Source organism: Ambystoma mexicanum, chromosome 3q, assembly GCF_040938575.1.
Source record: "Ambystoma mexicanum isolate Mex_15411 chromosome 3q, UKY_AmexF1_1, whole genome shotgun sequence".
Taxonomy (NCBI): Eukaryota; Metazoa; Chordata; class Amphibia; order Caudata; family Ambystomatidae; genus Ambystoma; species Ambystoma mexicanum.
This window is the reverse complement of record NC_090926.1, coordinates 17,709,880-17,725,877: the sequence shown is the minus strand read 5'-3', so window position 1 is coordinate 17,725,877 and position 15,998 is coordinate 17,709,880. Positions and strand designations below refer to the sequence as shown.

General features: G+C 52.4%; 1 protein-coding gene across 5 annotated transcripts in view; it reads right to left on the bottom strand.

The window, feature by feature from the left end:
- Positions 1-15,998, bottom strand: part of PDGFB (platelet derived growth factor subunit B) — a 63,640-nt gene that overhangs the window by 41,908 nt on the left and 5,734 nt on the right. For all 5 annotated transcript variants that reach the window (XR_011304933.1, XR_011304932.1, XR_011304934.1 and 2 more), the window contains exons 2-4: positions 6,323-6,419; positions 5,230-5,304; positions 4,068-4,261 (exon numbers count right to left, since the gene is read on the bottom strand). Coding sequence is in view for 2 of the 5 variants with exons in the window: in XM_069652954.1 (XP_069509055.1) it covers positions 4,068-4,261; positions 5,230-5,304; positions 6,323-6,419 (366 nt within the window). In the remaining 3 variants the exon portion in view is untranslated. The remainder of the gene's footprint in view (positions 1-4,067; positions 4,262-5,229; positions 5,305-6,322; positions 6,420-15,998) is intronic.

Here is a 15,998-nt window from a genome sequence, read left to right as displayed (position 1 = left end):
TAGTTCTCGGGCCAGGGAGTGTGGTGAAAGGCTTTCACTGAAAGACAACACCCTGTTTTTCCGGGTCACGTGCACAAGCAAGATATTTAACCAGACAATCTCTAAATCGTCACACTAACATGCTGAGCGAAATGTGATTGGAGCTTCATTTTTCCCCATCCTTGTTGGCCACCTACAATTACCAGCATGCAAAGACCACAATCAACACACGGATCCTTTATGGGCTACTACTCCGACATCTTGACCTCCATGTTGCTCTCTGACTTGACCAAACCTCTTCCCCCCGGCAGCCAACCTCCAGGAGATCTCAATATCCGATCTATGAAAAAGCCCTACCCATCTCACTCCGCTCAAGAGACCACAGACCCCACTCACATCATGCTACACCTCCCTCAACACGCCACCGGCCCCACTCACATCATGCTACACCAGCCTCAACAGGGTTCCAAGTAATAATGTCACCACAAAAATATCGCCATACAAAAATATCGCCGAAAAATTGTCGTTTTTTGTGGCGACATTATTGCATGGAACATGCGGGGGACACCCCCGCAACCCCCAAATTGTTTTTTTTTGTTTAAATATTTGTTTTGCCCCTATCGCCACATATATGGTCACCCAAATAATATCGCCATTACATTTTCCCGGCGATATTATTTACGGCGACCATATATGTGGCGATATTAATACCCGATACCCTCAACAGACCACAGACCCCACACACACACCTCATGCTACACCACCCTCAATATACCCCACACACACACATCATTCTACACCATGCTCAGCATACACACACAGCACACACATCATGCTACACCTCCCTCAACATGCTACACCACGCTCAACAGACCACAGACCCCACACACATCATGCTACACCACCCTCAATATACCACACACATCATGCTACACCTCCCTCAGACCACAGACCCCACTCACATCATGCTACACCACCCTCAACAGGGCACAGACTCCACTCGCATTATGCTTTACCCCCCTGAACAGACCACACACACACCTCATGCTACACCACCCTCAAGATACCACACACATACACACACACACATCATTCTACACCTCCCTCAACAGACCCCACACACATCATTCTACAACACGCTCAGCATAACACACACACATCATGCTACACCACCCTCAATATACCACACACATCATGCTACACTTCCCTCAACAGACCACACATCATTCTACACCACGCTCAACAGACCACAGACCCCCCCCCCCCCCACACACACATCATGCAACCTTCAAGATCTGATCTCCTACATTACACCACGATACCTCGGAACAGGACACATTGCCACGCCATCCAAGATGCAATCCACCACTCTCGACCTACCCATACCATCCACCCAAAACCCAAGTAGCCCTCGTAATCTTCAAAAGCTCGCCACAGAAACAACTCATGCCAGACTTCACAACTGGGACATAAACCTCTCTGAAGATATCCAACACTACAACCTACTAAACACCATCTGGACGAATATGCGCCCCCGAAATTGAGAACCCATCTCCACCCTGGTACAGGCAGAACCTCAATAAAACCAAAAGAGCTATTTACAGATAGAAGATTCCAGCGTAGGCGTAGAACGCAATCCACCATAGGCAGCACTGTCCTAAAGTAACCTTGTGTCCAAGTGACATTCTGAAATTAGCCAATGACTATCAACGCACCATCAGACAGGCCACTAAAGAGGCCAGAGACATGTTGAATGCAGATCTACTACTCTTCCTGAGCCAACATCCCGCCAATAACACATTTGACAGAAAGATCCATGACCTCATACAATTATTAGTCAATACAATCTGAATTTTGTGTGAACAAATGAAGTGCCCATTCCATGGCAAACCTCACATCCTGTCTCACAATGCTCCCAAATGGATCACATTACAACCCCGATGATCGGCAACATCACTGAAAGCAACCATCCGCAAACAGGACTTCCTCCATCCTTAGTCATGAAGAAACTCGCAAGTAAGGCTCTTCCGCCCGTACTGGGAATAATCTGTATCTCCGTTAAACCCGGGGGGTCTTCCTCTTAGCCCTAGAAAATGGGCAGATACTCAACCCAGATGACCTCGGCTACTGCACAGTCTTGCTCTTCCTCTTCCCCAGTGACGCCCCCATAGAGCTGTTCCTCAACAATTGCAGGCTCGCATCGATGGACCCAAGCTGCCTCTGCCTGTTCATTGTAGGCCCTCCTCATGACAACACTGAGGCAGGAACCATCCAGGTGGCGGTTGGTGCCTTCTTCGTTCTAACTCATGGTGGTCTCTGGCTGCTGGTGCACCTTGAATCCTCAGCAGCCTTGGATACCAGTGATATCCAGGCATGGATCCTTGGCATGCGCATGGACCTGGAAGATGAGGCGCTAGAGCGGCCCATATCCTTCCTGAGAAACAACGGCTGCTCATTTGCATTGGGTCAATCCAAGCCCCCACATCTACCAGCCACCTGTTGAGTTTGAATCCACATGAAACTCTTGCGGGTCCTCCTCCGTCCCCGACAAATCCACATCAGCTAGTGCACCGACGACACACAATTCCAACAAAAGGTTTCGTCATTCAGTTGCATCAGCCGCCCATACAATCCACGCATCGGCACCAAGCGCCTTCTTCAAGCTCATCCTCAATGAAACAATGGTATCACATAAACTGCAGCAAATAGATTTTATACTACGGCATTTAGGTGCCATAAGGATCCTCTCTAATTGATTTTGTTCACATATGTAACACACAGCTTCTAGCCTAGGTCACCAAGCCTCGACAATGCCAGGCACACGCGGATCATGCAAACACCCAAGATAGCTCAATGCGCTTCAACATTGATGTCAGAGGATTGAGGGGCAGCACCAGACCAGTCCATCATCCTTCCTTCCATCTAAAAACACAGATTATACAAGTGCCTAAAGACAATCCTGTTTGTGACGAGCACTGGATCAGGATCAGTCCAAGCAGTGCATGGAATGAACACAATCCTCAGTCTCAACGCACATGGATCCATGAAGCATCAGATGTACTTGGTTACCAAACATAGGTCCAAAAATCCACAGGACACAACAATCTGAGCAACCAGGATGTGCCTAAACATTAAGATGACATCACAAAACAATCCCTAGAAATGTCTTCACAAGCTCCGAATTGTGTAAAAGAACCATCCTTCAAATGCTGTCCAGCATATATGCCAGACCCGAGCGGCAGGAAACCCGGCTACCTGTGCAGCACCCTCTCCCGTTCCCACCAGCACCCTCTCCCGTTCCCACCAGCACCCTCTCCCGTTACCACCAGCACCCTCTCCCGTTCCCACCAGCATCCTCTCCCGTTCCCACCAGCACCATCTCCCGTTCCCACCAGCACACTCTCCCGTTCCCACCAGCACACTCTCCCGTTCCCACCAGCATCCTCTCCCGTTCCCACCAGCATCCTCTCCCGTTCCCACCAGCACCCTCTCCCGTTCCCACCAGCATCCTCTCCCGTTCCCACCAGCACCCTCTCCCGTTCCCACCAGCACACTCTCCCGTTCCCACCAGCGCACTCTCCCGTTCCCACCAGCATCCTCTCCCGTTCCCACCAGCATCCTCTCCCGTTCCCACCAGCACCCTCTCCCGTTCCCACCAGCACCCTCTCCCGTTCCCACCAGCATCCTCTCCCGTTCCCACCAGCATCCTCCTCTAGTGCTTCCTGCAACTGCAGTGGCAAACGTGTGCCACACAAATAGGCGGCAATCTGACAGAACATTTCTTAGCACCACTTACAGCTATTAAATGGAAGGAGGTTCTTTAGGGCACAGGACCTGAGCACGAGGTTATATCGAAAATTACTATGTGATAAGATTTGCTTTGTTGTAATTTACATGTTTTCTTTTAATAGAGGCGCCCCTCCCCACCCACTGCCCACTCCCTCCCCTACTTCTCTATAGTGCATGCCCTGCTACATATACCCATCGGTGTTGGTCCTAGCCAACATTGATGCGACCAGGTGAGCCTCGCAGAGAGAGAAAGCGCGCGATAGGTCAGCAACTAGTACGCAATCTGTGTGCGCTCATACCTGGACTTGTCTCTGCTGGACAAGGGAGGCTGTGCACTTCATGGTCTTGGTGTTGCAGCATCCGGAGCACCGCTGCACCTCCACGCAGGGGGGCCACACCAGGAAGTTGGCATTTGTGGGGTCCACAAGGCCACGGGAAATATGGAAGACTTCGGTGCGGGGCTTGCATTCGGCTATGACAGCCGCCTCCACCTCTGGAAAGGAAGCAGAGGCCATTTCCAAATCAGGCCGAATGCAGAGTAATGCGCGCTAGCTAGGCATGCATTGGAGTTCAGATCGCGCGCTAGCTAGTCATACATTGGAGTCCAGATTAGCTAGGCATGCATTGGAGTCCAGATTAGCTAGGCATGCATTGGAGTCCAGATCGTGTGCTAGCTAGGTATGCATTGGAGTCCAAATTGCCCGCTAGCTAGGCATGCATTGGAGTCCAGATTAGCTAGGCATGCATTGGAGTCCAGACCGCACACTAGCTAGGCATGCATTGGCGTCCAGACCGTGCGCTAGCTAGGTATGCATTGGAGTCCAAATTGCCCGCTAGCTAGGCATGCATTGGAGTAGAGATTGCGCGCTAGCTAAGCATGCATTGGAGTCCAGACCGCGCACTAGCTAAGCGTGCATTGGAGACCAGATTTCTTCATCAGGTGCTGCAGAAAAGGTTCAGCAGATGTGTGCGTCACTATCTATATTGGAGTAGCAGGGGCTCGTGTAGGTCTCACTATTGAAACAGTAGTAAAATAGAGTGCAACCTCAGCAGAGTTGTGTGTATGACTATAGAGGAATAACAGGCTGTAATGCAGGCCGGGATAGAGATACTGGTAGAGCTGCGCGCGGGTCCCAGCACAGCATTAAAAGAGTGCACTCTAGGTCAGAAAGGTGGTGTGGGCGTCGGTGGTGAAATGGGAGGGAATTCTGCAGGACGGAGGTCCACTACCGCTCAGTGTGTACCCCCGCCATGGCTGGAAACATAGCTGGCCCTGCAGGACTGGTGTTCAAAGGGAGAGATCAGTTTGGGTCCCAGTAATAAACTAGCAGGTGGGGTTATGGCAGGGGCAGGGTGCATCGCCGCCACTGCATCCAGGCTCCCAAGGGATGGTGCAGCCCTGGACTGAGGGGCACTGATAGAGAGATGGATGTGTGGTGCCAGGACTGAAATATTCTTTACCTAGGCTGCGTCTGCTCCTTGACATAGTGGAGTGGTTTTTAGTTCTGTTCCTCCAGGAATGTTCCTCCTCTTCTTCTATGAGAGAGAAAAAAAAACATTTCAGAATTCACTTAAGAGCCGTCTATCAAATTGTTTTGAAGAAAGAAAATGTGCTTATGGTGACAGACGCACAACATGTTGCGTTAGCATGAGGGAGAGACGGAGGTGGTGGAAGGTTCGTGGAACTGCACATTTTCCCAAGGGGCAGGTGTTTGAGCTGGCTCCCTCAGTACAGCCTCAGTCTCTCCTCTCGGCCCCCTCTGCTCTTCCCTTCCCCTGTCTTTCAGAGTCAGTGTGAGCCTCCTGCAGGTCTCTCCCTGGGCCTCTCTGGCTGCCTTTCAAAGCATTCCTTGCCTCCTCCCAGTCCCCATCTCCTGCACCCTGAGGGCGGCAGCCAGGTGTGCGAGGGTTACCTCCTGCAACCTCTTCTACGATGCAGCGTGTTTATAGCGCCCCTTTATCCTCTCAACCCGCAGAACCACGAACTCCTTCTCCGATGCATGAGGGGCGGAGCGGTCTCGTTTGCATTTTGCGGCCTATGTGCCATTCTCTTGCTCGGCTTCTCTCGTGGTTACAGAGGCAGCTTTGGTTGGGTGTTGGGGGTGAGTCTCACGTCCTTGCCCCCCAGATTCGGTACTACGCCTTACGTGTCCCGTATCTGGGTGAAAAAGATAGCCCCCCCCCCCCCCACACCCTAACTTCAAAAAGCTAATTGCTTCCTTGAACGTTCAAAATGCAAACTCATATAAAGACCCCCGCTCACCAAGCCCTACTCATGCCCTGCCGTCATACTTGGGAATCTGAAGCCCCCCCCCCCTCGCCCATGCCCAATGCCCTGCCCGTCATACTGGGGAATCTGAAGCCCCCCCTTGCCCATGCCCCTTCCCCATGCCCAATGCCATGCCAGTCATGCTAGGGAACCTGAAGCCCCCTCCCCCCCCACCCCGCCCATGTCCAATGCCCTGCCTCGGTCAGACCTGGCAACATGAAGAGGCCCCCCCTTGCCCACGTCCAATGCCCTTTGTCCTGCATGGGGGCCAGTGCATCAATTTACCTACGGAGTCAATGCGAAGAAGGCTTCGGAGGTCTTCAAAGGAGCGGAGAGTAGTGCTGCTCAGGGCAGAGAACACCTCTTCTGGAATGGGGTCACCCTAAAGAAGAACACATGCAGTTAGACAGAAGCCACATCCAAAATGCCCGAAACCATGACAACGGAGCTGTAAACCATAGACCTTCCTCTCGCCAAATGCAGCTGTGAGGGCCCTAGTTTATTATCCGGGACTGGCACCCCGTCCCTGGGGACCTGGAGTCCTGCACACACGGTGGTGCTTTGCTGCTCTGCCCCTGGTGCCCGGGGGCTCGGTAGTCCCTCTGCCAGGGAAATCACAGGAGGGGCACATTGGTGAAGGAGCTTGCAGGATGAGGCTGCAATCGGGAGAGTGGCCTACTGCGTCTATGGCAAAATGCAAGCTCCCTTCCAGGCCAGTGGCCGGGGTCTGCTACTCCTAGCCCCCCCTCATACTCCTCCCCCCTACCCCCCCCCCGCCTTGCTTACCTAAAATGAAAACACAAGGCTGGGGCCCTGCTGCAGAGGGTGGAGCCCGGGGCGAGAGAGTGTTCCACGGGCCCATGAACGTGTAAATGGGAGATGAAAGGCTGGCATTGGGTGCCCTTTTACACACCATAGGCAAATCATTGTGTGGTGGTGGGGGGCAGGGGGGTGCTGGGGAGACCTCACGACCAGGCTGTCTCTACAACCTCAGTGCCCACCATCCTCTCACAATAGAATACACATGCAACAACAACAACAAAAGAAGACAACTTGGACTAAAACAGGCTGCAACCAGTTTGTTATTTTTAGCGTAAAAGGTCAAAATGATAGGGCAAATCGCCCACCCCCTCCCGGACCTTCTTTAGAAGAGTGCACCTGCCACCAAGATAGAGGTCACTTAAAAAATGCCCAGGCCTCATCAGAACGCCTTTTCCTACCTGGGTCCCGCATCTTTAATCCCGCACCTGCCTCGGGGTCAGTTTACTGGATTGGTTCACTCCATTGGGCCACTTGGGATGCTTTAAGACCTTACAGACCTACCTCAGGTTTGGTCTGCTCATTTAGGTGGCACAACAGGAGGTTTCAGAGGTCAGAAAATAGCTTTGGTTGAGCTCTGGGTAGCCGTAGCCCAACGTGCCCAGACTGGTCGGTGTCTAAATGAAAGCCTACTGACTCCGGAGAAGTTTCCTCAACTGGTACAGCCACCAAGCCCTGGGGAGCATCCCCACCAGCCAACTTCCTGGACAATCCCAACTAGAGGCCCACCTCAGTCAGGGCAGGTACACGGGTTCCATTTGGTTAAATTGATGCTCAGCAAGTCTGTGAATGCATTCGTTTGTCAAACGAGAGCCCAGCTGTGTGGGGCATATTGCATGCAGCCCTGTGCCAATCAGTTAATATTTGGGTCAGGAGATGGAATAATAAAATCATTTCTTGAGAAGGTGAAAGAAGCAGCTTTAGAGTTTGCAGTAAAACTGCAAAGGACTATGGTGGAGTGTGAATTCCCTACGAACCCCCCTTTTTTAATACACATTCGCGTATTGGTAGCCGAGCTTGCGCCACTATAAATTCAGGTCAACCAATCTTGGAAGGAGGGGAATGAAACTGGATTGGATAGGCTACTGCTGCGTGAAATGTGGCCAATGGAAGCTAGAGAGCTCTGGCCCTAGACCCTGCAACAAGTCAACGCGTAGAGTAGAAGAATAAAGGACTGCTACGTGCGTGACAGAACGTAAGCGCGGCAAACCGGGAGGAGCTTTAGGCCTTTGTAATGTGCATCACGGACTGGATGTGCTATGGACCTTGGTCTGTAGGTTCTACGACACGCTAGCGCCTGCCGTCACCATGAGAAAGATCACGCGGGAACATTGTGGCAGGCAACAGTCGAGGGGGACTGTGCATTGAAGAGGAGGGTCCATAGGGGATAATCTGGTTGCGTGGAAGGGGCTTCCTGGGAGTATAAATAAGGTGAGATGAAATGCAAATAGGAGTGGACCAGTTCACGTGGGAGGAGTGAAACGGAAATGGGGTGCCTGAATTGGGATGTGTGCTTAAATTTCACATTTTCTTAGCCTTTTTCCTATAGGAGCCGAGCATTCCTGGTTGCTGGCCGTCACGTGCCACAGCTTTGTGCATTTATAAACCGCGATCATCACCACTAGGAAAGAGGACGATATCCTCCATGTATTCACCGTAAAGCCGATAGCTTGCTTCAGGGAAAAAGCTGGCCTTGCGAAAAGATGGAAGATGGATATTAGACAAAACCTCCCTGCAAGGAATTCTTTAAGAGAGCTGCTGGATACTTTATTTTTCTGTTTTATAAACTGCCAACTTGTGGAGTTGACACCAAAGCACCTGGATAGAAAAAACTGGACATCAAGTACAAGACAAAAGGTGTGACATATAAGTTATGGCCTCAAGACATAGGAAGGATGGGACGAGCTGTGCTAGTTACATTTGCAACCCGAGACCTGGCCCGACAGCTGGGTTAGAGAGTCTGGGTGATGCTTTAACTATGGCACCATGGGTAAAGAAATTCTAGTGGTTGCGTTTTTTTTCTAAATACAACAAACAAGTCAGATATTTCGAGGTTATCATGTAATGACTAAATGTGGGCCGGAATTCAATGCAGGGGAGAGAAGGTACACGGGCATATTTTGGTTAGATCTTCGGTTCATTGAGCCAGAGTCACATGCCTTCTGATTCTCTTGTGTGCCTATTCTGTTTTCATGGCACTCTTAGGGATCGCCCTCCGTTTTCAGTCTTTTGAGCCAGGGTTTAGGTAGGATGTTAACCTGTGATGATCTTAGAAAACCAAATCTGTGTCCACAAATTGCTAAGAGTGGAGGTATCCAGGAGCAACGTTAATACATTGTATGTTTTGGGTTGTGTGGGTTACTCTCGCTTTGCCTGGGAGCCGGTTCAGGTCTTCAGGCCCAGTGAGAGATGGTCCCAGTAGAGTCCCAAAACAAGGCCAGCTGCTTTGTTAGACACGTTACAGCTGAAGAGTTGGTTGTGGTTTAGTCGTAGATGAAGACCATTTCAAAAGTGTGAGAGAAAACGAACAAGGGCTGTGGTCACCTTCGTTTTCAGTGTCCTTTCCAAGTAGCAAGTAGGGGACAATGCGCCTACGGACGTGGAGTTGGGAGTTTGGCTAACAAGTCTATTTGTGGTTCTAGTGAGAATTTGGTAAGAAATCATGGCTAGATTCTTTACCTGGTCCGACGCAGTGGGTGCGGTACCATGAGGGCTGGCTGTTTCAAGGTAGTGTTGCCAGGGGCGGGATTCCAAAGACAATTAACTCTGTTTTAGAGGCCCTGAGGCAGAGATGAAGCTCACTAGCCCAATCCTGGAGGAATTCAGTTATCTGCGGATTATGATCAAGTTCCAGGTCCGGGAGGCAGAACTTTCTGGAATAAACGAGAATACATTCCCACATGGGATCGCTGTGAACGGATAAGACAGCGCAGCTGTGGACGTCCTCTGTTGGTGGTGTTGTTGGGAATCCACAAATGGTGTCAATAAGAAATCCCTGTGTGTGGTTCTATCTAGTCTGGGGGTGGGATGGGGATTGGGATGCCCCCGGGAGGGATGGGTCTTGCCTTCCACCAAGGGGCCTCAATTTGCAGGTGTCTTTGTATCAGGCCGTGCAGGACATGTTATCAACATTGGGCCTGGTGCTGTGATGGCATCATGGCGGGCCAGGCTTCCCTTTGAGTGTTGGCCGCACTTGGCCCATGGCTGCTTAATGTGATGTACAGTTGTTCTTACCAGGTAGGGTCTGGAAATTAGCAGCGGAGGCACCTGGTGGCAACAGCTTCTATGGTTCCTGTTTGCCACCTAAGGATGAACCAGTGGAGGAAACGGAACCAAAGTACTACGGAAATACATAATCGGCAAGCCTAAGAAGTAGGAAAGAAAGGGCGAAAGGACATTGTGGGCTTTGTCAATGACCAAGGACCAGGGGATTGAGTTACCCTGAGCGAAAAAGGTTGCGTCACCATCTTCTTCTTAAAACTATGGGGCATCATTCAGCACGCGTCACCATCTTCAGAAACCTTCTAGGCATCTCTTAGAGTCAGGCACTATCCTCTGAAACCTTCCGGGCATTCCTCAGAGTCTGCCACCATCTTCAAAAGCGCTCCAGGACACCACCCAGGGTGTGCCACCATATTCTTAAACTTCCTGGACATCACTCGAGGTCCGTCTCCATCTTCTGAAACCTTTTGGGCATTCCTCAGGGTTTATCACCATCTTTGAAGCGGGTTTACAAGTCCAAAGAATATATTCACCCTCAGAAGGCTGCTTTGAAAAAAAAAAATACTCGTAGGCACTTCGAGTGTAAAGTTGGATGGTAAGGCTTAAATAAAAGTGAGCTCAACGAGTTCCCATGAGGTGGTGTTTTGGATGGAGATGGGCAGGGACTGGGTGGGAATGGCCGTAGGGATTAGCATCAACATGGGCAGTCAATGGGTGGGCATATAACCAAACAACACCTACAAGATGTGTGTCCCTCCTCCTATGCCCTGCCTCCCCATGTGCTCCGTGTATAGGGGCTCTGCCACCTAATAGCCCAATAAAAAAAATGCGTACAACGGTACAACCAGATGGCCGCCGAGTGACCCTTGCTCAGGGCCAGTGGTCAAGCTCTTGGAGTCGGACTGCTCCTTTGGGTAATGGGATATACCCGTCCGAGCTCGATGAGAAGTGGGCGAAGTGGGTGGCAGTCGGACCCTTCGGTCAGGGAGTCGGACGCATGGCAGGCCTGTGCTGCTCTGTGCCAGCCCTGCCAGCCTTTAAGAGATGAGCTGCTCTATTATAAGAGTTCGTTTGGAAGGAGGCCAAAGGCCGCCACAGCATGAGATGGAGGGGGTAAAGATCCAGAGGGCATCGTGCCAGGGGCACGGCGCCAGGCATTGTGCAGATCAGGGCTGGCCCTCTCCCGGGAAAAAGGAGAGGGTGAAAGGCGGGGCACTTGGAGAAGGAGAGCGGCTGTGGGCATGGCGCCAAGAAAGAAGCTCTGCATTCCTGTGGGACCTTGCATCAGCCCCCCCCCCCCATGCCCCACCCCCGGAGGGACACACACTCCAGACCACAGGCTCAGACAGCAGAGCCATCTTCAGGTATGAAATCTTACAGGCTCGGGCCACGAGAGCGGAGCAGCCCATCCCACTACACGGAAACCAGCACGTGAAGCATAGGCTGCGGAGAGCAGGGCCACCTCCCAGTTTAGACTGGTTTTATAGGCCCAAGCCTCCAACAACAACGATATCCTTTGCCTTGCAGGGGAAGAACAGGAACCAGACCCCAGAGCTATGCTTCAGGCTACCTGGCAACTACAGGCTCAAGCAGCAGACAGCAGAGCCATCCATCATGCTACACTTGTATTACATACTCAGACCTCCGACAGAGATATCCAGGGCTTTAAGTGGGCCGGGGCTAGCACTCTCGCTAAACCTCCACACTGCCGGTGCTCCCTTCAGCCCGACTGCAAAGAAAGCCCCCCCCTTTTTTTTCTTCCCTCTGCTGTGGCTCCCTCGGGTCTCACCACCCCAACGAAAGACTCGAAGGAGCCCTCCAGATATCAAGGCAGTGTAACGGATTGTCGTTTGCTTCATCAACAGACTGCTTGGGACATACAACGCATTGCCAAGCGCGGCAGGGGGCGCAGAGTTATTTTCTTTGGGGGTGGGGGGTGTGTGTGTGTGTGTGTCTACAGTCATGTGCGGATGGGAGCCTGCATAAACCACATGCTGGGGGGGGGGGGGTTCATTGCAATCCACATTCTTACACCGTTTTCTTCAGTCTCCCTAGTTGGGGTGGACTGGAGGAAAGGAAGAATCCATGTATGGGGTTTACAATGATGGGAAGTTTGAGGGGCGGGGACGGGGGAGCACCACAGAGGGAACATTGTTCTGATCTGGAGCCAATGACACAGGTCAACAGCTTTTCACATGATTATTTTTTTAAGGCGCTTAATACATCTAAGCGCAGATCCGGGATTGGAACCTCTGCTGCTCTGCGCGATCTTGCTTCCAGGAGCAGCACGTTGCCCCTGTGCTATCCTCCAGTCACCAAGTTGTCCAAGATCTTTGAGACCCAAATCACCTGGACTATTAGTCAATGCAATTACTTTGGACTCCCCGTTGGATACCCACCACCATCGCCAGTCATCTATAGAATAAATTGCGTGCCACCCATGCGGCGATGTTACCCAACTGTTTCTAAAGGCATCTGGCCCCAGGAGGCTTTTGAACAGCTGCAGCTCTCTTCGGGAATATTTCCCTGACCAATAAGCATCGCCAAATAAACCCTACTAAAGCCAAGCTCGTGCGTATGGGACCTACACGTTCATTAAACGATTCCTGACATCACCCCTTTGCCGTCTGTGCGGGTTGGCCTCCCTACCTCTTTCGCATAAAGGTGAGCAGTCGTGGAAGGATTTGGGAACCTGGAAAGAGACCGGCCACCGGGCCAATCAGTCGGTTTCAATCTCAGGCATACCACCCCTTTCCTTCTTCATTCGGAGCCTGCCAACGGTGGGGGCCCTGCTCAGCGCTCGCCTGGACTATGTAAACGCTGTGTATATAGGTCTTCCCAACTATTTTCTGTAACCACTTGCCCAAAACGCGGCGCTGCGCCCTATTTTCCATCTCCCTAAGTTCCCCTCCTTATCGAATCTTAGAAGCTCCTTGCGCTGGTTACCCGTCTATCAAATTTAGGACATATGTCCATGGCCTGACACTGCATCCACACGTGTCCGTGGGCTGGCACTGCACCCACTCGTGCCCATGGGCTGGCACTGCACCCACACGTGTCCATGGGCTGGCACACGTGTCCATGGCCTGGCACTGCACTCACACGTGTCCGTGGCTTGGCACTGCACCCACACGTGTCCGTGGCCTGGCACTGCACCCACACGTGTCCATGGCCTGGCACGGCACCCACACGTGTCCATGGCCTGGCATTGCACCCACTCGTGTCCGTGGCTTGGCACCAGGCGTAGCAACCTTCGCGGCCGCCCAGGTCTGCGCTGTTCCCCCTTCGCGCCGCACGTCCGGGGGAGATCGGCCAAACATCTCGCCCCTAGAACACGTGGCCAGTGTATCGACACTCCATTTCCTTTGGTATTATTTGGCACTTCGACCACGGGGGCCAGCCTGCGAGTGGCGGGAGGCCAGCAGCACAACAGAGTTAGTAAACCTTAGAGTTAGTGCCCAACTCTATCTTCATACCGAATAAAAAAGACACTTTTGGGCATTAACTTTTTTGTTTTAAAATAGCAGTAGACTTATGCCATTTAGTCAGCCAACTGTTCATTTGTGCCCATTGGCGATGGTGGTCATTCAACATTTTTGAAAACGTTTGAGTCCCACGCCTTGCGGTGACACGCACAGCACAGTGCAGACCGTGTCCATCATTTAGGCCACACGCCCCCGTTTCAGTCCCTCCCCCTCGATGTCTCTCCCCACTTAAAGCACTGGAGCTATCCACCAGTTTGCACACATCTTAGGCCTTGGGCAGCAGGGGTGTCCCTCTGGATGCACAGATTTCAGAGGCTCGGGCAGCAGGGCTGTCCCTCTGGAAGCACAGATTCTGCAGGCGCAGACCTCAGATGCAAGGTCGCGTCATGTTGTAGCTTCGAAGCACTACAAGAAAGCGGGAAAGGGGGTGCAGGTGGGATAGAGTCGACTCTTGAAGGACTGTGCGAGAGCCTTTCCCGAGCGCCGGCGTGCCCCTAGGCCAATACTGGCCGAGAAAACTGGGGTGCGCCTTTCACCCAGAGGGGCCGCCCAACGACTGATCAGCTGAAGTCAGGGTAGCCGGCCACCGGTGCGAGAGGCTCCTCTGATGCCAGAGAGGCGTGGTGGGGTTGCCCCGCAAATGGGATGTGTATGTAGGCTGTTTGCCCCGTAGGGAGAGTGGGAGGGACCCTCTGGGCTCAAGATTGTTGGGAGTATTTTGTTGCCGTTTCCGGTGAGGAGGTCTCTTGCTGCTGCTGTTTAGTTTCCAATGCTTCCCCCCAGGATACACACATTCTACAGGTTCAAACCTCAGCCAGTAGTGCAATCCCTTGGGATGGACAGATCCCGCAGGGCAACCCCTCTCGATTCGCAGATTACAGGGGCTCGGATGCCATATAGCAGGACAATCTCACAGGCACCTTCTCTGGGGGGGCGAGGGGGGGGGCGCCCCATGCCCCCTGGCAGCCTCCAGGCTACACATTCCATGCGGGGCCTGGCGCGGGATCCTCCTGGCTTTGCCATGCACACTCCCAGCGTCCTGGGGCTACCTATTTGGATTGGATCCCAGGTCTGACACTCCGTGTGACCTCCGGCGAGTGACTGAACGCCAGCCGGGTGACTCATGGAGCAGCGAGACAGTGAATGCGCCCGCTGTACTGTACACCTAGCAGTCAGACAGAGCGCCGGAGGACGCGTCTATCTAGAGACAGCCAGAAATACGGGCGAGTGTATATATAGACAGGGGGAGCGGCTGGGGGTATGCACCTATTCCGGTGGCATCATTTGGCTGTACTGATGGGGGGGGGGGCAGTGGAGGAGGCAGGGGGAGAGAGAATCGGTAGCCTTCTCTGGGACGGTCATAGATGATGTGGTGGGTGGGCACCACAACCAATGGTAATGCCATGGTTGGCCTGCAGGTCTCCATGAAGCGCCCCGCAGTAGACACTTCAAGTGCAGGCACAGTAGGCTTGGGCCAACAGCCCAAAAAGTAAAGTCTGCCCAAACCCAATTTCTTAACCAAAAAGATCCGTACAATGTCCTCCATAATGAACTATATTTCATGGCTCATCATTATTTATTTAAATGCGCAGGAAGATGCATTTTTGACGCAGAGGTCCTTCACCAGGGCGAAATCCAATCAGTCTCGACACTGAGCACACGCGTGTCCAATGGTAAGCGTCTCCTCAGGACTACAACCAATCCGGCCCAAAGCTCGGGCTTACTTGAAAGAAGTGGCCGCTGCTTGAAACGCTGGTTTTCGTGTACAGGCGCTATATAAATGACCAATAAATAACTCTCCGCCAACGAGAGCGCTTCTAGTGCACGGGTACTTTTGGAGTAGTTTTGTGGTGTCCATTTAAGTGGAGCAACGCTATAGAGTGGTCCAAATAGCGTGACATCCCGTTTATGCTCCCAGAGGGAAGGTTACTCTCCCGTAGTCAAAAGCACGCCGAGGCCTTTACAATCATCCTGAACCAGAAGCAGGCATGTCCACCAGCCAGCAGAGTATCCTGAACCAGAAGCAGGCATGTCCACCGGCCAGCAGAGTATCCTGAACCAGAAGCAGGCATGTCCACCAGCCAGCAGAGTATGCTGAACCAGAAGCAGGCATGTACACCAGCCAGCAGAGTATCCTGAACCAGAAGCAGGCATGTCCACCAGCCAGCAGAGTATCCTGAACCAGAAGCAGGCATGTCCACCAGCCAGCAGAATATCCTGAACCAGAAGCAGGCTTGTCCACCAGCCAGCAGAGTATCCTGAACCACAAGCAGGCATGTCCACCAGCCAGCAGAGTATCTTGAACCAGAAGCAGGCATGTCCACCATGTCCACCAGCCAGCAGAGTATCTTGAACCAGAAGCAGGCATGTCCACCAGCCAGCAGAGTATCCTGAACCAGAAGCAGGCATGTCTACCAGCCAGCAGAGTATCCTGA